This window comes from Microsporum canis, genomic scaffold, assembly GCF_000151145.1.
Source record: "Microsporum canis CBS 113480 supercont1.7 genomic scaffold, whole genome shotgun sequence".
Taxonomy (NCBI): Eukaryota; Fungi; Ascomycota; class Eurotiomycetes; order Onygenales; family Arthrodermataceae; genus Microsporum; species Microsporum canis.
Genome location: NW_003299163.1, coordinates 434,034 through 457,355, shown reverse-complemented (window position 1 = coordinate 457,355; position 23,322 = coordinate 434,034). Strand labels below are relative to the sequence as shown.

General features: G+C 49.0%; 7 protein-coding genes across 7 annotated transcripts in view; 4 read left to right on the top strand and 3 right to left on the bottom strand.

Annotated features, from left to right (window-relative positions):
- The window catches only part of MCYG_07339 (trehalose phosphate synthase), a gene marked incomplete at both ends in the record, with an annotated part of 3,142 nt that extends 2,061 nt beyond the window's left edge, over positions 1-1,081 (bottom strand). Inside the window, 2 exons of the mRNA XM_002843510.1 lie at positions 66-1,011; positions 1,059-1,081. Of these exons, the coding sequence (XP_002843556.1) occupies positions 66-1,011; positions 1,059-1,081 (969 nt within the window). The remainder of the gene's footprint in view (positions 1-65; positions 1,012-1,058) is intronic.
- Positions 1,082-2,462: 1,381 nt separating this feature from the next.
- On the top strand, positions 2,463-3,689 carry MCYG_07338 (conserved hypothetical protein; the record flags this gene model as incomplete). The annotated part of the gene is made up of 2 exons (XM_002843509.1): positions 2,463-3,091; positions 3,145-3,689. The coding sequence occupies 2 exons, from the start codon at positions 2,482-2,484 to the stop codon at positions 3,687-3,689; spliced, it is 1,155 nt and encodes a 384-aa protein (XP_002843555.1).
- A 556-nt stretch (positions 3,690-4,245) lies between these two features.
- Positions 4,246-6,194, top strand: MCYG_07337 (uncharacterized protein; the record flags this gene model as incomplete). The annotated part of the gene is made up of 2 exons (XM_002843508.1): positions 4,246-5,287; positions 5,350-6,194. The coding sequence occupies 2 exons, from the start codon at positions 4,246-4,248 to the stop codon at positions 6,192-6,194; spliced, it is 1,887 nt and encodes a 628-aa protein (XP_002843554.1).
- Positions 6,195-7,524: 1,330 nt separating this feature from the next.
- Positions 7,525-9,753, bottom strand: MCYG_07336 (C2H2 zinc finger protein; the record flags this gene model as incomplete). Its single annotated transcript, XM_002843507.1, has 1 exon — positions 7,525-9,753. One exon carries the CDS (start codon positions 9,751-9,753, stop codon positions 7,525-7,527), a length of 2,229 nt encoding a protein of 742 aa, XP_002843553.1.
- A 2,667-nt stretch (positions 9,754-12,420) lies between these two features.
- Positions 12,421-16,392, bottom strand: MCYG_07335 (proline-rich protein HaeIII subfamily 1; the record flags this gene model as incomplete). Its single annotated transcript, XM_002843506.1, has 3 exons — positions 12,421-15,724; positions 15,775-16,034; positions 16,093-16,392. The coding sequence occupies 3 exons, from the start codon at positions 16,390-16,392 to the stop codon at positions 12,421-12,423; spliced, it is 3,864 nt and encodes a 1,287-aa protein (XP_002843552.1).
- Positions 16,393-18,030: 1,638 nt separating this feature from the next.
- On the top strand, positions 18,031-21,381 carry MCYG_07334 (SAP domain-containing protein; the record flags this gene model as incomplete). Its single annotated transcript, XM_002843505.1, has 2 exons — positions 18,031-18,201; positions 18,310-21,381. The coding sequence occupies 2 exons, from the start codon at positions 18,031-18,033 to the stop codon at positions 21,379-21,381; spliced, it is 3,243 nt and encodes a 1,080-aa protein (XP_002843551.1).
- Positions 21,382-22,399: 1,018 nt separating this feature from the next.
- MCYG_07333 (uncharacterized protein) lies at positions 22,400-22,759 on the top strand (the record flags this gene model as incomplete). The annotated part of the gene is made up of 1 exon (XM_002843504.1): positions 22,400-22,759. The coding sequence occupies one exon, from the start codon at positions 22,400-22,402 to the stop codon at positions 22,757-22,759; it is 360 nt and encodes a 119-aa protein (XP_002843550.1).
- Positions 22,760-23,322: the final 563 nt, after the last annotated feature.

Here is a 23,322-nt window from a genome sequence, read left to right as displayed (position 1 = left end):
CCGGACGAGGGGAAGGCGACATGAAGAAAGATGCCGATCTGTGCATCGGGTATTTCCTTCCTCACCATGGCAGGGACTAGGAGGAGATGGTAGTCGTGCACCCAGACCACATCTCCTCTTTTCCAGTTTTTGACGATCTCCTTTGCAAAGTTGTAGTTGACGCGACGGTAGTATATCCACGAGTGGTCTTCGTACGCTTTACTCTTAGGGTTATCCGGGATCTGATAGTGGAAGACTGGCCAGAGGATCATCTTGCAAAAGTGCAGGTAATGGCTGTCAAAGTCATTGTCCGAGACAAATATCGTGAGCGCCTCGCAGTCAGCGGCCAGCTTTTCAGCAATAGCTTCCTTTTGCTTGTCCTGCAGTGCATCGGTGGGCATTCCCAGCGTGCCAACCCATAGTTTGTCTTTCATGTACGGCCAGTCAACGGCCGAACGGATTGCGTTCAGCAGGCCGCCGTTCCCCTGTTCGGAGGGCTGAACGGTCCATTCTGCGCTCTCAAACACCTTGTCCTGGGTTACCTGGGGCTTTTCCACCGTAGATGGCCGTACCGGAGAAGAGAGGAGGACCGGCTCGATCTTGGATAGTTCAGATGCATACTCCTGTCCCAGTCTCTTGAGCTGGCCCTGTGAATGGCTGAGGATGGAAGATGAAGGGGGCGCGAGAGCCTGTGCCTTGGGCTGATTGAATGCTCCGGGGGACCCCCAACGAGGCGAATGCGGGTCACTGGGCGCCAGAAGCTGGGGTTTAGGAGAGGCAGCCTCTATCCCAGAGCTCGAGTAGCCCGGATATGAGAAGATCTGGCCCTGGTCCCTTGAACTGGACGGTCGGCGGCCAGCGACTGTCGATGCCGGCACAGGAGTCGATGCAGACGCAGGAGTGGGCGGCTGGCTTCCTCCTGCACGCCCAAAGAGAGTAGCCCTCTGGCCAGAGCTCTTGCGGCGGTGGTGATGGGACGACCTGCGCTGGTGGCCTTCCGGCAGCGCAAAGTCGATGGTATGTGGCAGGAAGCTGTTCAGTCAGCGATGTTTGTACACCAGTAATAGGTTGGAACATACAGAGAAACGATAAATATCGTCATTGTCGCGGTCTGTAGAGCCGTATCTGCGCATATATGGGTGTCTCTTTGCTGCGGCGTGACCCCTCCATATAACTGCTCTCTCTCTCCCTCGCTCTCTACACTCTCTAAGCAGGTGAACGAGAGGGGCAGTGTATCATATGTAGACCGAGAGACGGTACGCAAAAAAATAAAAAACACATTCAAGTCACAGCAGCATCAATTCGCCGGACAGCAGCAGGATCAGGCATTGAGAATGTGGTGAATGATGGTTTGGCGTTGTGAGGGTCGAGGGAAGATCGCAGAAGGTCGATGATGTCGGGATGGAGTAACGTGAGGAGAGCCGCCTCCATCTGGCTTCCTCCTTGCCTTTTCCACCAAGTTTCTTCCCAAGAGCCAACAAGGCAGCCAGCAAGCCCAACCAGCCGACTAGTTAGAAAAACCGTGGGTCGCACTTCATGTAACTTCGCTCTCTGTCTGTCTGTTGCTCTGCTCGCTACAGAATAAAGGAAAAAGCCCCTTCTTCTTGTTTCATTTGTTTGGGGGAGGGAAAGTTGACACTGCGGGATTCTAGCCCAAACCTTTGGCGTGTGAAGTTGCTAGCTATCTACGTCATATTCTCCGGCCAAGGAGGCGTTCCAGTCGGAGTCCAAAGAGCCGACCCGGTGTATGTTATGTACTGTGTATGTTGTTTTGTATGTGGTCGTGGCTACTGACTGGGCAGAAATTGGGCCTGCTCTGGGGGGATGCGAGAGGTCAAGCAAGGCGCAGAAGATGCTGTTGTACGGGGGTAAATGCTGGCCATGGAACATAAGGCCTGATACCAATCCTGGCAGTCTACGAGCAAGACCTCGTCCGCAGGTTGTGTCAGTAGTAGTCGTTGATATATCACTTTCCGGCAGTATACGGGGTCGACTGGTTGCTAACTCCTGTAATTGGGCACTAACTGGTTTAGTCAATACTTCTAGATCTTTATGGTCAGCTTGTTATCCCCGACTCGTACTCTGTACTATGTTATAGACCTTCTTTGTTATCCGTACGATATGTGCCAACCGGACATCAATATACTGAAACTATCATTTTCGGTAGTCAAGAACTAGATCGAAGATGTCAAACAAATGGATGTTAAAACCCCTTCATGCTGAGCATTTTTTAGGTCCCAAGTCCGTCTCTCTTTGCTCTCTCTCTCTCTCTCTCTCTTTTTGCTTGCTTTCGAGATGTTTTTTTTCTTCTTTTGATAGAAAAAAAAGTTAGAAATATTTAACTTTAACACGTGACATACTTTATTAATAATCACTGACTAATATTAGATCTATCACGTGACATGACGATGTTCAAAGTAAAAAAAGAAGCGAAGAAAGATGAAAAGAAGAAGATTAAGACGTTCTATAGATTGTATAGACAGATAATATATAAAGACGGTGATGTCACTTAATTTGACGGCGGCACATTCATCTCGCATAAAGAAACCGTCCTCTGCTTCTCGCCAAAAGACTGCATTTGGCTCCTTCCGGCGTACCAAGGCTCCCCCCCCGACTGTACCTCGTAGAGGCACGCAGGTTGAATCCAGCGTCCACCAGGCGGATGAAAGTAGTGGAAAAAAATATACCAACAGCACTGGGGATGGAGATGTGCTGTTCCATGAACCACTGTCAGACCTGGGCCCTTCGAGGGTCGTCGCAGAATCAGCCGCTGTCGACAATGTGACGAAGGCCATCCAGCACATTCGGAATACGATGTTCAGTGACATACCGGAAAGAAGGTCAGGAATGAATAGTGCACGGATTGCACAGATTATGGCATTCAGAAAGTCACTCCCACCCATCGTGTCTGTGGCGCATGTACATGTTCTGCTCGACGAGCCAACGAAGGTGGAACGAGAGATCGTGCAGCTGATTGACTCGGCAGTCGTGCGGAGACTGCTTGTTACCGGTCGTGGAGACGGGACTTATGGACTGGGAGACTGTCTTGTATCACTGGACGACTGGGAGGAGCTGGTCAGAAACAGCCCTTCTCTGGATGATGCGTTGAAAGGTGAGATTTCCTACTCTCCATATGCCGTTAACCACCCCTCTAACGGGTTCTAGACCGCTTCATCGAGGCCCTACGGAAGGACACGAAGTCCCCCGCAGTCCCTGCAGGCTTCTTCTCACCAGAAGAAACTGCTGCACTGGTCCGTTCGGGCTTCCTAGTCACAGCCTCATCTCATTCCAAGAGCGGCTACATCAACGTAGGCCGCTCGATAGCTTCAGGCTCCACGGATCGTAGTGTCAGCTCACGGGAAGAAAAAGGGTCAACGATGATCCTCTCTTTACCCAATATGGGACCGTACCTCCGACTGCTCGGCTCGGCACGCACTCAGATATTAGAAACGCTTCGAAAGTCTCGATATAGCGAGGCACCCCTCTACCTGATTCGTGATCGATGGGATGGGTCAGTGGAGATGAATTCCCGAGCCAGTATGGCGAAGCACGTCCGTGGAGAGTTTTCGGGTGTTTTACCCGGACGAACAAACAAGTGGAAGCAGCTGTATGGCTTGAACTTTTATTGGGCGCTAGAAGAAGCGTTGGGTGCAGGCCTGATCGAGGTTTTTAACACAGGAAGCGTTGGTCCCGGAGTGCGGAGTGTATAACGAGGGTTCGTCTCTGATACATATCTTTCTTTTCCCCTTTGCATAGCTTGAAGGAGCAGCGCTCAAGCAATTCTCTGTACAGTGATACCCCCTTATGGCTTTAAACAAAATACGACAATTGTTCGACTAAATACTGGCACAATAACACCTTCTTCGATACTTCAAATATATATAATGCGCCTTCCAAGGGAAATGCTCCGTTATTTATTTGATTTCCTGTTCCCCAGTGGCTCTTTCTTGCAATTTTGCTTTCGCCCCCGAGATCAAAGATATAAATGAAAACATCCTGCTCTTCCTCTTCTTCCTATCATCTCTTCTCTCCCTTTAATCAGTTCACGCTCGTTGACAAAGGTTGATACTTATATTCATATAGAATATATATCGACCATCCAGCCGCTCATTTCATCGTTTACGTCACTCGCTTCATTGTATCTCTGCATCTTTCCGTGCCACCAGTGGTTACTGCATAATACGCAAAAGGGCTCGAAACCGTTTAATGGACAAACTCATAATTTATCCGCCATCACCGAGCTCTGAAGACAGGAATAGCCAAAGAATGTCACAGCAAGGTGATAACGATGGGCCATCGCATCCAGCTTCATCTTCTGCCGATCAACCTCAACCTGGAGGAGGAGGGGGGCCAACAGAACCCTCAGCAGCACCTACAGAATCTTCATCAGGGCCTCCGGCACAGCCTACGGACATGACAGATGAGCCACCTACAGATCCGTCATCGGCAGGGCCATCTCAGCTTTCCCCAGAAGCAGAGACACAGCCTGCACCTGCACCTGCAAGACCATCAACTCAACCAGGCTCTACGTCCCCAGATGTGGCTTCTAGAGATACTCATGAAATGACAGGAGCCGTAGCTGGAGGCTCGTCACAAGATCCTAGGTCAAGGAGGCAACAGCCACAAGCTGGATCATCAAGGACACAAAGGGAGAGGCAGAATCGGGGAGATCCACCGCAGCCACGAGGAAATACTCCCCCCATAGATACAGACGTGATTGCCATAGCAGGAGATCGTGGTGGACTTATGCGTGCTCCTCGTGCTGGAGCAGAGCCACAGGTCTATAGGGGCATTTTACCGGACTATATACACCCAAGGCCAATTGAAGCCACTAAGCTTCCGCTCTGTAGCCTGTTCAGACAAACGATGAATTCATTATACCCTCATCTAGATGCTTTTCTTCAAAAATCGTTGGATAAAGCATTTGAAACCATTTACCAGAAGGTGCCCTCTGATCTCCCTGGAGCGCCATATCCCAGACCGCGACGCTCCCCTGGATGCAAGCCCAAGTGTTACTTTTCCCATCGTTCCCTCATTAGGGAGTTCGACCCAGGATGGGCGGAGGACCACCGCGAGCATGAGGGTATTATACCAGACGATGCCAATGAGGAGTGGTTCGGGAGGAAGTCCGTACATAAGGATAGCCAAGGGATGGGACGTGCTTCATTTGCAGACATGCGAAGTTACTGGAAAGATAGACATACTATACATCTCCCAGAGTATGTGAGTGGGATTAAAGTGACCAACGTACATAGATACAACTGCGAGGATATAAAATTGGTCAACTGGCGTGATGTCACTGCTGAAAGTAAGTACATTTATACGCATAATAATAACTCTTTTTGTAGCACTGTGCTGACTTAGGCTAAGTCTGTTGGATTGAACGTTCCGACGCTCTTCTATCCTCACACCGTGTATTTGCTGTGATGGTCATCACCGCTGCCAGAGCCTTTGACCCTGCAACCATGGGTCGGTTGGACGCCGAACTCCCGTCGTATGACGAGACTGCTGACTCTCGGCCAAAGCCAATTCCAAAGCCAGGGCAAAATTACGCAGATATTCCACCTGAAGGTGACCCTAGAAGCTCGAGAGATGCCGAACCTGCGCCAGAATCTAGGGGTGAAGCCGGAAGCTCAAGGGATGCCCAACGTTCACCTGAATCTGCACGGTGCGAGGCCGGAAGCTCAAGGGATGTCCAACCTGCGCCCGAATCTACACAGTGCGAAGCTGGAAGCTCAAGGGATGTCCAACCTGCGCCTGAATCTACACAGCGCGAAGCTGGAAGCTCGAGAGATGTCCAACCTGCGCCTGCAGAACCAGCACCTATCGGACCGGTTCCAGCTAGAGGGGTCCCAGAAGGTTGGCTGGACAGCCTGGTTGTTGTACATCTTCCTCTCGATCATCGATGTATTCCTCGCACACCAAAAGAGCATCCCATTAAGCGGACTATCTTCCCTACGTACGTCTCTGTTGGAATGGTGAGACAGTTGCCCAAAACCTCCGAGGAAGAAAAAGACAACAAGACTGGGAAATACGAATGGTTATTTGCACTCTCAGCAAAACCGCAGAGTAGAATGCCCTTGCGATGGCAGCAAGATTTGTACGTCGGCATTCCACATGTCATCAAGGATGAGCCTGGAGAATTTATGCGGATGATGGGCTGGCGTCGGTACAACGATCGCCCACGGCCAAAATCTTTAGTCCGGTTTATGTGAGGAATTTTATGGAGACACTGAGGCTCCATTGCAAGTCCGAACAAGCACGCTTATGGTTTCTTTTGTTCGAGTTCACGGATGCTGGTCTTTTCAGGCGCAAAGGGCGTATAGCTTTTTATGTATAATCAAACTCAGCAAAAGGGCAGCCACTCATTATCCTTCTTTTAGCAGCTCAACTCACATTCTTTAATGAAAATGGCAAATTATTGCATGCTTTTTCCATTTCTATGTTACGTACGGTGGCGTAGTATATCTATATAGTTCACTTCGTATAAGACGAGTCTATTGACTACCAAATAGAGAGGAAAGGGATGCCAACTCTCTTACCACTATAGAATTGAAGCGAGTGCGATTTAAGAAGCAAAAATAATGCAATTATTGATGCTGAAAATTGTCTCGATGTCAAGTTGTATATATAAGTGAGTAAACTGAGCGAACTGAATGTCTCCTTAACTATCCCATAAACTAGATATATAATTGGCGGAAGCCACATCCACAGGTCCAGACAAACCCGTCCAAGGAAACTATTCAAACAAATAATAAATATTAAATGAAGCCAGAAGTATGCTAAGCATCGGGAAAGGAAAGGATGCGGGAGGGGAGAGAGTAAAATAAGAATAATCATTTCAGTCATTCATTTAAGTTAACTGCTTTGTTTTCATAAAGTAGAAAGAGTAAGGCGGGTTGAAATGTATATATTATCGAAGGGTATATAATCATGGAGCCATGCGTAGTGGTAGCTAGTACAGCTGCAGAAGAGACGGAGGTATGACGGTGAAGGGACAAAGTACGTATGGATAAAAATATGATCTGAATGAAGCGAAATAGGGACAAAGATTAAAGCCGCAAGTAAATAGAAAGTAGGCTGGCAAGTCAAAAGTCATATACAGTTTTTTTTGAGGAGGTGAGGAATGTATTATTTTTTTTGTCATTCGAACCAGGGGGGTTTCATTATATTGTCGAGTGGATGTATAGGTTGAGTTTGGGGGGTATAATTGAGGGTATAGAAAGGGTTATTTTCCGTTATATCTCAAGAAGGCTCTGACGAATGCCCTGATGTGAATGACCGGCATGAAAAAAGCGAGCGATAGAGAGAACGATAGTGATTTCATGACTGCCGTCACCGTATTTTATCCACCTGCCCGGGTTAAATGCAGCCCAATAGATATTCAGACATACCAGAGAGAATGAATGCTGATTCCTGACCATCCTGTCCAATAATCAAGGGGTAATATTAAATGGGGTATAAAAAGTCGTTAGATAATCCAGAAAGATAATCTGCTATTCAAGCCAATTCAAATTCAGGCTTGTATCATGTAGGAATGAACCATTAGGAACCATTCGGGTTCGGGGTTTTAGCCATCTGTTCTCCACTTCCGACGCCACCGGTCGTCGCTTGTGCAGTTGCGGATGTGCTGGCCGGAACGGCAGTGGACACTGAGGTAGGGAGAGTAATAGGGTTAGAGGAAGGCGTTTCCGCTTTTCCACCACTCCCACTGGCAGCTTTATCCTGGTTTGCCTCACTGCTACCTGTTACACTGTTTAATTGACCGCGTAGCCGGACAACTTCGCTCTCTAGTCCGTTGACCCTATCCTCGAGTGCTCGCATATATCCCCATATCCGATCCGAGGACGGTAAATTTGGGTTGGGGCTAGGAATCGACAGCTGTCGAGTTGGTTGGTCGTTCGACCCACGTTGATGCGGTGAGTGAGTGAAATATGACCCCCCAGACATGTTAGCTAGGGAGCCGTTGGCATTGAAACCTTCACTCGACGGGACGCTTGTATAGCTGCTATTTCCACTACCAGTACCGGAACTCGGTGCTGTGTTACTGTCAATGCTAGATGATGGGGGCGGGGGATGATGGGAATGCTGGAGCGGCGGGTGGGAACCAGTACGGTTGGGGAGATGAGCACCCTGTTGCTGTTGCTGGGAGTGGAGTGTGAAGCGGGAGTCGGGCGGATTGAGCCCAATTGGTGGTGGAAGGTGTGGGGTGCCTGCTTGGGAGCTTGGATGGCTTAAAGTGCCTCCTGGTGATGAAACTGAGGAAAACGGTATACCTAAGCCGGCCGAGCCGTTGCGCATCTGAGATTGATATTGAGGCATACCGGGCTGGTGTGTTTGACGGAAGGCATTCTCGGGGCCATGGCCAAGTTGCCTTGACGCTGCGCTATTTGGAGAGAGCGGTTTGGGGGATTCGGTCATGCCTGATTGCGCAAACATTGACGGTGACGATGCGCCAGGTGGAAAGGAGAGGTGGGAAGGGGACTGGGAGATAGTGGATGTGGATGAATTCGACCGTTGGTGATTGCTAGCAGGAGGGAAAAGCCCACCCCCACCGGGGTTCTGTTGCGATCGAGTAGCTGCGAGTGGTGGATAGGTGCTTGATTGATGAGATTGCTGAAAGGAGACATGACGAGCAGAGCCGGGTTGAGACTGGTCTGAGGCGTTATCTTTTTTGATGGAAGGGAGATTGAGGCGCATCTCCTCTTCTTCATCCATCCGATCTGGCTCTGTGTACATGAGTCCCTCCATCCCGTCTTCCGCCACTGGGCCGCTACCGGCATTGTCACCAAAATCATCCTCACCAACAAAACTGCTCATGCTAGACCGTCTACCAGCACAGCCCCCAGGTCCTTTATTATGTCGGGCCAGAGCATCACCACGGGCAAACCGTCGGCCGCATTTGAGGCAGATATGCGGCCTCTCTCCGGTATGTAGTTTTGTATGACGTTTTAGATCGTGCAGTCGCCTAAATCGAGACTGGCATGTTTGGCAAACGTATGGCTTCTCTTGGCTGTGGGTTAGGAGGTGGCTTTTTAAATTATGATGTCGAGTAAATTCGGTAGCGCAATATGGACATCGATGCTTCTTCGAAGACGGGGAACGGGCGCCAGATTTGTTTAGGCCCGAATGTGGAAGACTCATTCCGCGCCGAGGGTCGTTCAGGTTGCCAGCGGTCGGCATGGGAACAGGGTAGGAGAAAGATTTATTGCCGCCTTCTTCCTCCATCTCGTCTCTCTGTTGAGATTTATCTTCTAGCGGATTTGGCTCTTCTATCGGCCCGGGGCTGGCGACTGTGGAACTATTCATGAGTGTAGGTGGATTATCTCCATTGGTAAAACTGTCCGGAGCGCTAGACGGACTCCTCCGAGACAGATTCTCTTGTGAAGGAGCGGGTTTGGAGGACCGTGTAGGGCGGGCGGGATTAGTGTCACGGCCTTCGTCCACAACCGTTATTTCCGGTGTTCTCCTAGCAGACTGCGGGTTACTACTCTGGCGCCGATTCCGTTCCTCCTCTGCGCGTTGACCGGTAGACGTCATCGGAGGCTGAGATAGCCGTTTGTTTCTTTCAGTTAAAGGCGTGGAGTTGACGTTTAGTCCCGCGTTCGCGATAGACGACAGGTTGCGCTCGTCTTTAAGGTCGTCGTGTTTCAAAAATAGCGAGATCGAACTTGGAGTTGGAGTCGCAGAGCTCGAGGCACGACCATTCAGGGACCTTGATGCTGGGCTTGGAGGGCAGGCCGGTTCAGGAGCCTGTGTGAGGGACTCAGCCATGCGAAAACTGCTGGTGCGGCCAGCTCGGTGTCTGTTTTTTCGGTCACACCACCTAATACTGATGATGGGAAGCCCCAGGTATTCCAGCTGTTGCGGTAGTTAGCCGGCTGGTAGCGGGTAGTTACTTGGTGCAGAAAAAAATTATAGAAAATAAAATAGGAATGAAAAAAAAAAAAGTTATAGCGAGCAGTCTTCCCAGAGAGAGGATTTTCAAAGTAAAAAATTGCTCCGGTTGGAGATGATCACGTTTACAGCCTGCAGTGCAATGTTGATGAACAGCACGCGAGAACCATGGAGTAGTAGCAGCAGCAAATGATACCAGAGGAAACGATGAAACGGATGGACTAACAAGCGCGAATAAAGCGACGGCGAAGAGGGCGAAGCAAGGAGGGAAGGGTGACACCTACTGTCTTGGTGGAGGTGGGCCTGGATGTATCGGCGTTGGAGGAATGAGTTGTGGCGCAAGCTGACGGGCTAAATTCCCTGAGGAAACGAACTGGTAGTGCCAGCCTCGGGTCTGATGGGATCGACAGCAACTCGATAGAGCCAATATCAAGCCAGTAATATATTTGTTGAAGTAGCCGGTAAGGTGTGGCATACGATTCGAGACAGAGCGTTCGGCTCCCGCACTGCCAGCGAAAGGGAGGCTACCTCGTCGTATGTATAGCGTTGGAGGACTTTTGTTCCGTGACGGTTTAGCCGTTCACAGTCAGGCGACCAGGGTTGGTCTTCCTGCACAAACTTGCGTAGTAATAATCGAAATTACTATGTATTTATGCAACGCCCTTGGGCAAAAGTTGAGCGCAAGCAGCTCGATCAGACAAGCAACGGATTTAGCTAACCCGAGGGCAATATGGCAATGGCGGGCGACAAATAAGGCTCTGTAGGACAGTCAATAATTCCTTCGATGGCAAAGCAAAAAGGAATCGACGTGAGGTGAGGCGGAGGACGGGGTGCAACGCCACGCTGAATAAGACGCCTCCGCGGTCCTTGGTACGGGTTGACAGGCAGTCTAAGTATATATAGAGAGCAGATCAGCTGAAAGGACAGGCGGCGGCTCAACGGCGCACTATCAGGAGATGTTGAAGAGCCAGCACTAGGGATGAAGTTTTATGGCTGGTATAAAATATCTCTTGATGGATGAAGAAGTCGAAGTTTGTCGTCGAGGCTGACTTTTCGTGTATTTTTTTTTGCCTGTAACAATGAAATACGACATGTGACCGTATGGTATCTTCTATACCGTCATGCAATACGACAATACGCGGCTCGTGGCCGAGCTGCGGCTCAGCAGCGTCGTTTGGGCGTCCATGGCAGATGGTCATTGGTCAAGATGATAAAATTGGCCCCACAGTGTGGAGAGACCCCTGTCGGAAGGCGCTGTTTCGTACTGTAAATACAGGTGGCTGAGTCAGCTTATAGTTTCTATTGAAAAAGAAAAAAAGGAGAGAAAAAACGTTTCAAGTGTCCATTGAAGCATTTACCATATTGTGTCGTTCTGGATATCCGTCAGCGCGACTCATGCAAGCGGAGAGACGGCTTGCATCCTGCATTCAGGCATGGTCGATCAAGCCTGAGACGTGTCTTCGTGAAGTTGCCACGGGGACGTGCCAAGTTTCGTGCTTCATGCAGGCCAGCAGTTTGACGAAGAGTCTGGTTTCTAGAAGGCTGTTCCTCCTTGCTTAAACCCTTGATGCTGAAGCTAATTTAAGGGCAGGGCGTTTTATCCTGGCTGGAGCTTGTCAAGGCGTTGTTTCATCGGCTGTGCTGTGGCAGGAGGTGTATAGACATGGTCCTTTGGGCAGATACGAGGACAGGAAGTATGAGTACCGCCGGCTTAACCGAAGACGCAGATGTCCCTGACGCCTGCAGAATCTGGCCAGCTCTGGCAAATTGGTCTGTCTGGGGTAAGTTGCCCTGTGCATTGCTCTGATTGGTAACTCTTCGTCTGTGTGGCTTTGCAGGGCTCCGACCAAGGCAGGCAGAGAGCTTACCTGTCCTTCCATACTCCATACATAGTCAGCATATCATGTGTTTATCCATCGCATCTGAGGAAGATGGCGCTGCGGGCGAGTGGAGATTGATATCAAGACGACAGGGATTGGTGCTGCTCTGCTTGACTTGCTCCATCTGGAAGCGTTATCGACGCAATGACGTTTTCTAGGTGCCTTCGAGGTTGGAGCTTCCAACTAATTGTATTAAGAGGGGCTCCTGTTTGCCACTGATCCCCCAATTATGAAAATTATGGGCTCAGATACGGATGGCGAGCTTTCAGCATACAAGTTACACTGAGGGGGGGGGGGGGGTGCTTTGGCCTAGGAAAACAAAAAACCAATAGGCATGCATGCACCCGAGACCCAAGAAGTTAACTATACTCTTTCAATAGCATTCATGTTTATGATAAATGGCCACAATGGAATGTGGAGGATATGGAACAGGAGGCTTATCTTTCACCAAATCACCAATGGAATGAACAAAAAGGATTAATCCAAACTAACCGTTCAAAGGGGGATAAGAAAACAGGGCCAACACGCTAGAGCGCTCAAAATTAAAATCAAAAAATGTGTATACAATGAATAGCAAAACAAGATGGTGGCGAAATATTTGTTGAAGGAACATGCATAAAAGGGGTATCATTGAGAATTTGTTCTCTAGCTCTCAGCCATCCTTTCAAGTGTGTCCTTTCTCTGCATTCCTCTTCTTTGCGTCCTCTAACGCCTTTCTCAACCTTTCTTGCTGCTGCTGCTCCGCACTTATTGTGTTCGTGTTTGGGGGAGTTGAGACACCAACGCCTAAAGCCGGAGGAGTAGTCGATGAGACTGTACCACCAGGAGAAGACGTGGCTTGAGGCCTGGAGTTGGAGCCTGAAGGCGGTGTCAAAGAAGCACCGGTGCCACTACCAACAGCCTCCTCCACTGATTCTAGGACCTCTTCGATGTTCATGATGATAGCGCGGTGACTAGTCCGAACACTAGACATTCTAGATTGCAAATCATCTTCGATCTTCTTATCCTCTTTTTTCTTCTCTTCTTCAAGGCGGCGGAATATATCTGCACTAGAGTCTGCGACCTTGGCTTCAGCCACAGAGATGTCGTAGTCAGCATTATTTAACAATCTATCCGCGACACCAAAGCTTTCCAGCACGGACTCTGAATTGGCGCCGAGAAATTTCACAAACTCCAAAGTGTTCTGTAACAATTTAACGCCACCAGTGGGGACAATGCTAGGGGTAGAACGAATAAGGTCCGTGTCAAATTTGTTGATTTTGGCTGATATGTCGTCGAGCAAGCGCTGGTTCTCACCAATTCCACGCATGCTTGCGTCATCAAACACGTCCATCAACTTGTTTGTTCGCTCGTCTCTGGCTTTAGCTGCATCTAGGAGCGTCTTTTGTTCCAGTGCTGTGAATTCCTTCTCCATTTGTTTTAATGCTGCAGTATCACCTAGGAAAACATAGTACCGGCGTTCAGCCTTCTTCCGGCGTCGTTCGCGCTCGAGAACTCCAGCCACACGCTTAGCATGGCGGAGCTCGAGCTTCTGGAAAATATCCACTGCATTACGCATTGCATAGGAGAGCTCGAATTTCCCTAACCCTGACGGTTTTCCTCCTTCTGGCTGCAAAAGTTCGGCTGTCTCATTATACAGATGCTGTAGCCGCTTGATCTCCGAAGCGAGTCTTTCATCAACGCGGGTAAACACAATCTCCACATATTTTTCAAACTCCTTTCGCTCTTCATTCAGTTGTATCTGAGCCTCGGTCTGTTTGAATTCATCCTCTAATACGTTGATGTCGGAGTACCCTATCTCTTTATCATTAAAGAGCGAGTCAATATGACTTTCCGATTCTTCCTGACGAGCTTGACGCTGGGCGTTGACCTGTACTTGACGAGCGGTAGCACTATTATCCCAAGCTTCGTGTGTTTTTTCAATAAAAGTAAAGTCTTGGGGGAAATGTTCGACTTCATCACCTATGATGGCAACTCGCGAGCTACTTTCAAGGCGGGGCGGCGGGCCAGGAACTAAAGTCTGTAACTCATCGAAGGTTACAGTTGGCGAGCCTTTCTTGGGCAAAGCTGGCCTATTTGACAGACTAGTTCCGGGCCGGTGGCTGCGGTAAGCCACACTCTTCTCTCTAATCAGCCCGAGGAACGTTTCATCGTGCTCAGCCCGTGACGCTGAGCGTTCTGAGGGAAATGCTGGAGGAGCTTGCAACGAGGGCTGAGCCATTACACGGCCACTTTCTACTGACGCCAGGCGCAGGGCTGAGTACCCCTGGTAAGCTGGACGACTTGGGGTTGTGGGTGAACCTTTCTGCGATCCCTCATTATAGCGGAATGGCGTGTAGACTGCATGTGGTGGCTCAACAGTGAATGGTGGGTTATTTGTTGGCCTTACGGCAGACTCCGGGGGAACGGAGACTGATCTAGACGGATTAGCGTGAGATATACCCAAATTTGAGCTGGGAACTTGATTGGCACCATCGGTTTTTGCTTGAGGACGAGTTGGATTTGATGCTGATCGATGCAACCCATCTGAGCCGGAGTTTTTTCGCGTCTGATTACTGAGTGCAGAAGCGAGCCGTGGCATCCCACCGGGGCTATAAGAGACTACATCGTCCAGTTCACTGGGCGTCGGAGGGTTAGGGATAACTATCTTTGACGGTGCCTCCCGTGATGGCACTAGAGCATCGTCTACCGTCGAGCTTGGCATTGGAGCAGAGGTAGAAGGAGCTGGTGCAGGCGCAGGAGTAGGCGCAGGTTCAGGTTTCGTTGCAGGCGGTTGTTCAAGGAAATTCTCCACATTATATAGAATCGCCCGCAATTTTGACTCCTTGTGCATAAAAGCCGAGAAGAGCTTATACTTTTCCTCCTCTGACTCTGTTTCCATCTCTTTACGAAGCATGGTGACGTAGCGCGTCAAGGATGATTTATACCATGGATCAAGATCTTCATATGGATCTGAAATGGTGACAATTGACTGTATTGGTTGACCGTCGGCTCTAGATACTGAACGCATTGGGCTTTGTAATGGAGATGCATGAATGCGAGAGATTGGAGTATTCACACGAGGGTATTCAAATGTTGAGATTGTATTTGAACGTTGGTGTGCCTTCGAGTCTGAATAACTAGATTGTTGATTACCAGTGGTAACTGGCTGTGACCATGCTTCAATGACGCCGTCGATTGCCTTGGAATCAGCAGGTGTACTAGAGCCCACAGAACTGATACTATCTAGACGACCAAATAGATCGCCGGCTTGACTGTGGGTAGGCTGGTTAGCCGCACCAATAGGAGAAATTTCATGCGAACCTAACCGCGGATGTTGTTCCGGCGACACTTGGCCTGAAGGTATATTGGTTGGTTGCTGAGAAGCTTCTTGGACATTGGATACCGCGACTGGAGGAGGTGGGTCGGACGGTAACTCGAATGTATTCTTCTTGCTGACAGAAGTATCAGTCCTAGCACGGAATTCGGCAGTATCGTCTACATCTTCTTCCATGGAGGTAAAATGTTCCCAATCAGAAGGGCCGCCAAATCCAAGAGCTGATGCACCAGTCCCCGCTGCGGTGGCCGTGCTAGGAGGCCCCACAGTAGTAGAAGGGGGTGGGGTGCTTGCAGCAATAGTTGCTTGAGAAGCAAGTGGAGAAATAGCTGGGGCTAGAGAAGCTGCTGGTGCATGTGTCTCTGGTGCTTGAGTTGCAGGAGGAAGTGGCTGTTGCAGGTTGCCATCGGGAGGGGGACTGTGAAGGTGATCACGCATCCCTCCCGCTGGTGGTTGGAAGTAGCTTTGATTCCCTGAACTGTCAACATTATGAGCTACAGGAGGTGCAGGAGGTGACACAACTGGGTGCTGCTCCGGCGGCGGAAATTGATATTGCTGCTGATCATGCTGATATGGCGTTTGTTGTTGCTGATGTGGTTGCTGCTGCTGGGGCGCTGGATCGTATTGATGAGTTGGAGGATGTTGACACAGACTGGGCCGGTTGGCCACGCAGACATAGGGCGCTGAATCTCTGCTTGATACGCCAATGGTAACGGCGGCGGTTGCGGCGGAACACCTTGGTTGGTGCCATAGCTATGATCAGCGGGGGGTGGCGGCTGCTGCCATGACGTCTGAGGAGGAGGTGGCTGAACTGGCGGATATTCGGGGGTGCTTATTCCTTGGTTTGGGGGATAATATGGTTGGCTGGTTTGGGGAGGCTGTTGCCATTGCTGTTGCTGCGGCTGTTGCTGCTGGTTTTGATTATGCCCTTGGGAGAACTCGAACGCACTGGCTGGACGCGGCTATGAGCAGTGTTAGCATTTTCCCTTGGTATACTGCTAAAGAATCAATCTCGCGTACCGGCAACGGCGGTGGTATGTTTTGCTGGTCGTGGGCGCTAGGCTGATGCTGGTGGCCGAACTGCTGGTTATATCGAACCCCCCACTGCGATGTGTCTTGCTGACCCTGTTCTAATGACGGGGTTCCGGGCATAGGACCATAAGTGTTCGGGTTATACATCGACTGCGGCTGTACGTTCTGTGTCTGGTCGCCTCCGTGCCATGGTTTAGAATGGTCACCGGCCGGGGGGAGCGGTGGTGGAGGAGGCAGAGGGGGCTGCTGCTGCCACGGAGGCTGCTGATAGTTCTGTGATCCATACATGGCTGCTCTAAAGACGTAAGATAGCTATATTAGTACTGTATATTGGCATCCCAGGGCATGGCTGTTTTTACCTATTTATTTTCTCACAGTGAAGGTCGTCAGCTTACCAACATTTAACTATATGTCCGTGAATACTTGGGTCAGGACAAGGGGTCAGCGTCGGTATATCCAGGGTTCATTTAACCTCCCGTCGCGGCACCAGAAACCAGGAGACGGTCGCTTATAGCCGTGGCGAAGAAATATCTGTCTCTCTTGAGAAGTCGTAGCCTGTTGTTGTCGCGGTCGTCCTTATCGCGGTGTATATATATGTCTGGTCAGGCGCAAACAAATGCGACGCCCATCACCAGATCAGAGTCACGCCGAGTTTTAGCTGCCAACTAGTTATCTTGACTAGCTACGGCTCGATATAACGGCGCTGGACCAGGAGCTTTCCGTCGTCGCTCTCCACCAGAGAGAGCTTGGGGTTGTCGAGTTGGTGATGTGGTGGGAAGAACAAGAAGCTCTTCCATTTTTAGTTTATGCGCCAGCACGGCTGAGTAAGAAGTTGTTGACTGCAGCGACTCAGCCATGATTTCGAGTCCAACCAAGCCAACAGCTATCAAAAACACTCTCTAACTTCACTAAACAAGCTGTCGTTGCACCACATAGGAGCCTCATTTTAGCGAGGAGGAGGCAAAACATGGCTTGTCGGTCTTCCGTGCTCCTCTTGGGCCTCCTTCGTCACCGTGTCAACGGCCTCGACAGAGCCGGATGAAGAGTGAAACCCAGCCAACAACAACCATTATTCCCTGGTATTCTTCTCATTATCGAGCTAGAGCTTTTCATAGTCTCCATCTCTGCTCGTATTTACGAAGAATTCCACCTGGAAAAAGGCTGGCAAGGTGAATGACCCTCATATGTACGAAAGCATGAGAAAGCGCCCTTTGTACCCTCAAAAAGGGCTGCTGTAAAGGAAAATACCTTTTACCGGAGGTCACCTTTGTTTGATACGTCTACGCTACTACAGGCAGTGGTAATTGTTTTATCGGCCTGACTCTTTGATCTCCTTGTTGGGGTCTATACACTCTAGCTATGTATGAATGGCCAATATACTCAGCAGTGTGAACTTCGGTCCCAACAAATTCTGGTCTTTAATATTCATATAATATGGCATTATCTCTGGATATGCCGGATAAACGCCTTTGTCACTGTCAGGGTTGTCATTGTCATCGTTTGGGGGGGACAAGGAGTAGCTGAACCCAGCATGCCCTGATATCTGAGATGGAGACATGAATATATGACTTCCCTTTACAATTCTGCTCTTTTGCCAATTTCTTTTCTTTTATGATCAGTCCCTACGTCCTCCATCCAAATTATCCTAATAATGTCCTTTGACCTCCCCTGGCATACAATAGACCCGGACTTCCGCCGCCCTAGGTTGCTTCCTAGAATTACTCCCACTCTTATCCCACCCTTCTATGAGTACCCCCTAAGGCTCCAGATGCCTAAGAATTCTTAAGAAGATACTACTGGCTCGCCACAAAAGATCACTTTCCATGTTCCACCGTCTAAACTGAGTTAGTTCAGTACAACTTCCACGGAGAGGGACTCCAAAGCCAGCCGTGGTTTATAAGTGCAAGATATAAAGTGGTTCTAAGCATGGCTGAGGGCGAATCCAATCCCCAAAAACGCGCATTTAAGGAGATAACTTGCCCAGTACCAGTTGGGTCCGATCTCGCTGCACCAGCTTATCCGAAACGACCAACCTTGTTCGACGAGGTTGAATGGGGCCCTTTCCCTTCAGATGAAGATATTAAAAAGGCATATAGAGTGTGGTCCCTACCAAACAACACTCTGACGGCCTCACACCCTTCAACTAATGGCCCATCCGGTTGTCTGGCACGGAAAGTATACGAGAGTATTTTGACTTCCTCACAGTTACCCATACATCAGAATGAGTTTGTCCGGCATTCTCCCAGGGGCAATAAAAATACCTCTGGTTGGACCTACAATGAGATTTTTGGTACAGAGGCAGAGGAACCACAGCAGTCGCCAGATAATGATCCACCAAACGTCCTAGTTCAAGGGCACAATCCTCTCATTGATACTAAATACTGGATAAAAGCAAGGTTGCAGCCTGAACTTCGTGCAAGAGGAATCAATGCAAACGGTCTTGTTGCAGACTTGAGGCAGAGGCTGTACGATGATGAACTGCAGCAATTGCAAACTAGCGTCCCGGACGAGGGTGAGGACAAAGGTAGCATCCTACCTGTTCAGAGTTTACCAGAATGGGGTATTGAACGAGCAGCTAATGACTATCTGGTGAAAATAACCTCCCGGGGGCGTTTGTCAGCTCTGGATATGTACACTTGGGCGATATCTCTCAGCCCATATAACCCTGCGTACTGGACCAGTCGCGCGTATCTACACTACCAGATGGGCCATTTTGACTTGGCCATTGGCGATGCATATCGCGCTCAGCTTTTGTGTGAAAAACTCGTCAATCCACTGAACCGTCATGTCCAGCCTGGCATCTACATCCACATCTGGGATGCTATCGAACGCCATATACTGCAGACTACTTCTGGTCAACCCGACTTGTCTAAAGAGGTAGAGCTCTTGCGGAAGGGAAACGGGATAAACAGCTTTATCCCAATAGTCCGCAAAGCAGTACATCATATTATAGTGCTCAGCTTGTTGGCAATGCAGTGCTGGGAGGATTATTCTGCAACCGAACCATACTTAAGGACAAGGCTTATCATGGCCGATCGTGATAAGATTGCCATGCAACAACGACAAGCAAATCTAGTGGAATTCATCTACGATGCAGGAAAAGAAAAAAGACATAATTATCTCGAATATCTTTTTGAGCGGCATTATGGCTTTATTGCGTGTCGCCAGTATCCGTATGATTCATGGGATAATGCCCCCGCAATTGACAAGATCGCTGAAAGGATGAATAAAGATATGATAAGCAAATCACAGGCCTTGGCCTATCGACCCCGAAAGATACAGGTAGAGGTCGATGATCACCGTTTGGCAGTTTACGCAGATGAGGATATACCCAAAGGAGCGGTCATTTATGTGGACGAACCATCAATCAGGGGCCATCTTCAGCAGCTGTCAAGAGCTACGGCACCTCGCTGTGAGAACTGTAGACGCCCGGTCACCGCTACTGCTCCTGTGCTGTGGTTTGAGAAAGGGAAGGAGAATACTGAATCTACTTCAGCAGAGAATGCAAGCTGTGAATGTGCCAATTGCTATAGAACACCTATGTACTGGTGTACAGCAAGCAATAAATCTAGTTCAAGAGACCCGTCCCCCGATCCGGAGGAATTCGCTAGGGTTTCACGAGCTTTAGAGACTCATCGTGGGAAAGATTACCGTGACCCAAGCGTAGATACAGATGATGAACAGGCAATAGCCAGAGGCAATCCTTCAAAGAAACAAAAGATTAGCGGTGCTGTTGGCAAGGAAAAGCTTTCCTGTCTGGATATTGCGAGATCTTTATATCACAACCGAGTCTGTGGGAAAAGCTGGAATTGGTTACATGATGCTATGCGGCCAAACAGATGGCCTCTGGGCTCCGTGCCTCATGAGCTGGGATCTCTCTCTCATACGAATGAGAAACATGGTACTCTATTGAGCTTGTTGCTTAGAGAGGTCTTTGACATTACACTTCTCAGACGCGAGACTGATAACAAGCCGAATTTGTTGGCATATGAAATTGACGAGCTAATGCCTGTAATGCAGTGGTCAGCTATCGGCAAGGACTTACCTTTCTCATTTGCGGCGAATATACAAGTTCCTTTCGATATTCTTTCGTGCCTCGGTGTGAATATATTTCGGGATCTCACATTTGATACCTGGGTGATTCAACTAGCACTTAGGAAACTGTTAATGTCGGCAATCCCCTGGCATCCGGAAGGCGATGAAAGGGACAAAGACGTTCCAGAGTCCCAAAATGAGAAATTGAAACGTACAAGAGATATCCGTCAGACCCCTGCAACAGATGTAGATGAAGTTACACCAACATTTCCCAACCTCTATGTCTTCCCTGTTGTGTCTGTGTTCAAACATGCTTGCCCCCCACATCACAATGTAGACTGGCATTGGGACACAGAAATTCCTAATCGGCTCATACTACATGCTAACAGAGCTATAAGGGGGGGTGAGGAGTTATTTTTACGTTACTCAAAGGTCTCTCTCCCGAAAAACACTGCAGTGCGATTATTTGGTAGAGGCTGTGATTGTCCCGGTTGTGGGAGGGATTATTCACCAGAAATTCCTATGGTTGATTATTATGGGTTTATGACCAGTGATGAAGAACCAGAAGTCCCTTCTTCACCTTCAGAGCCACAACTGCCTCCCCAAGGCCACAATCTAGTTCGACAGATGTCTCCAGAGCCAAGCATGGAGGGGACCTCTGGTGAAAATGACGGAACTGAAGGTTCAGGGGAACAAAAGAGCAATGATAGCAACCAAACGGAAGAACAGGAAGAACTAGAGGATTACCGGAGTAGCCCTCAGGAAGAGCTAGCTCCAAATCTGTATATTCAATCCTATCAGGGAAACACCGGCTATGAACAGTATCAAGCTCACGCAGAACAGTCAAGTCATCAACTCCCAGGAGATACCTATCTAAGTGCAGCGCAGCAGGCCTTAGACCTGATGCCGAGCTACAACCCGGCAGAAATATCCCCACGGCATCAGGGTCAGGAAAATCAACAGCAAGAGCAATCACAGGAACAAACTGGGCCCAGCATGATGCCGCATCCCGCTCAAAACCTCGGGTCTAGCCCTGATTACTCTAATGTGCGGTCTCTACATGTTCCACCGCCACCATTACGTCGTGGTGGAGCGCGAGTAAGGCATAATGGAGTTATGATGACCTCTCAAGAGTACAATCTCATCCGTATGAGGGAGGCGTTGGAAGTGCAGGCTCAAGAGCAAGGAGAACAACAGGAAGAAGACCAGCAAAGAAATACTGGCCACCAAGACAGCAATTAGTAACCGCGGTGTTTTGGCCAGTTTGCAATGTCTTTATTGAATTTATATGCTTTGATTAGTTATTTCCTTTTGGGGAAAATATTTTTAAGTATTTCATATTTATCTTCGTTTGGTCTCTAGGGAAAGCAGTATTAACATATCACCACTAGTTACTCTTAGCATACTTCCTACCAATAATTTAGTCATGGTTAGAATGTAATTTCCGTACTAGCATTAAAATAGATGGAGTTGACGCCACCAGGCCGCTGTTTTGTCTAGAGTTAGGTGAGTTGACTTAATACTGCCTCTAGCACCACCTGACCAGGAGATTCGGCTATACTCGTGGTGATGTCCTTCATCTTACAGAACCACCCGAGCTTATCAGAAGCCATAATGTTGGACTGCGGTTCAGTAGGTGTTTCAATGACTAATGTCGAGCGAAGTATTCAAAAGATGGGGCACAGTACCGTACATAATATTGAATGAAAGGACACTTGAGAAGGGTCTAACGCGAAAAAAACACTAAGAAGTACCTGTGTGCGGCCATGTTCCGTCTTTGAAACTTTGATATCGTTGTTGGTATGCTAATTTAGGTCAACCTACTCGTCCCAGGAAACAATGCTTGTCTGGATGTTGGAAGAAAGTTATATTTTGAGTCCGAAGCTTGCGCGCACGCCTCCCAGCGCCCCGTGAGTGATGCTTGACGCTGACACGGAGGTATGTGGCCGTGTATTGTTGCAGGTCGACAAAATAGAACTTCAACGCTGTTATTGGGTAACCAGGCTGCTGTGGCAAATCTAAAACTCCCTGTCCAAGTGGTAAATGATCATGCAGTCATCCTGGGTACAGATAAAACAGGCGAAGGCAGAATCACTTGATCATGGCTTCGGCTTGGGCAGAATGCGGATCCGCCGGGATAGCCGCTTATTACGATATAGTCAACCGCGTAAACGGGCATATAGGGCCCAGGCACTGTGCTAGAGCAGCCTAAGCGGCAGAAATACTCCTAGGCCAGCCTATCGGGCATCCGATGCTGATAATGCCTCAGCAGGGTATCAAAAATCACGAAACGATCGGCCGGTGCCCGTTCGAACATGTGATTGAAACTTTCTTGGATGAACGAATAGCCATGTGGATGTATAGTAACAGCCTAGTAGAATGGCCTGAGATGGAAGACATGCTGCGTGATGAAGGGTTGAAGCCGGAGCGGCCGCATGGGATAGCGTGCGGCACAGCAGAACAACATAGCCTCATCCTGAGAGGCAGCAGCCAATTAAGGCCCAAAGGTGCACTGTGTCAGAACAGCGGAAGACATGGTATGCATTATTTGGCGCATCTTTGCATCGCAATCCCCGAGATTATCAAGAGAGACGCCGTCAATATGAGGCTCTTTCGATAGAAAAAGAAGGTTAAAGTCAAGAAGAGGCTGCTTAGTCATCTGCCCCTTTTCGCTTTCTTTCTCCAGCTTCGAACTTTTTTTCAACGTTTCCACGAAACAACCCTGAGTCTACGCCGTAACTCCAGCCCCAATTGCACGGAGGAGTCAGGGCGTATCCCTTATTTTCCTGCTTGTATTTCATTTCTGTCAGCTTTTTCTATCTGTCTGTCTGCCTGTCATTTCCTCCCCCCTTTTTTTCTAGCCGGTGAGGCGATGAACTGCTGTAAGTACGCCGTTGCAGTTAGGATGCGACAAACTGCTTCCAGCAAATGGCTATGGAGAATAGTACAATCAATTGGACTGCATATATCAGAGAAATATACGCCAGGATGGTTGCTGCCTTGGGGTGGAACCCCAAAACCCTTTGGCAGCACTACGAGTGGGGTGACAAAACCGGAGATGCCTTTTGATATCATCATCAGACTAACATGTAGCATCCTCAAAATGTTGCGATGTTCTCGAACCTTCCCAGACTATCAGAGGCCTTCTTAAATGCACCCTAAGCGAAATATAGTATCAAGCAG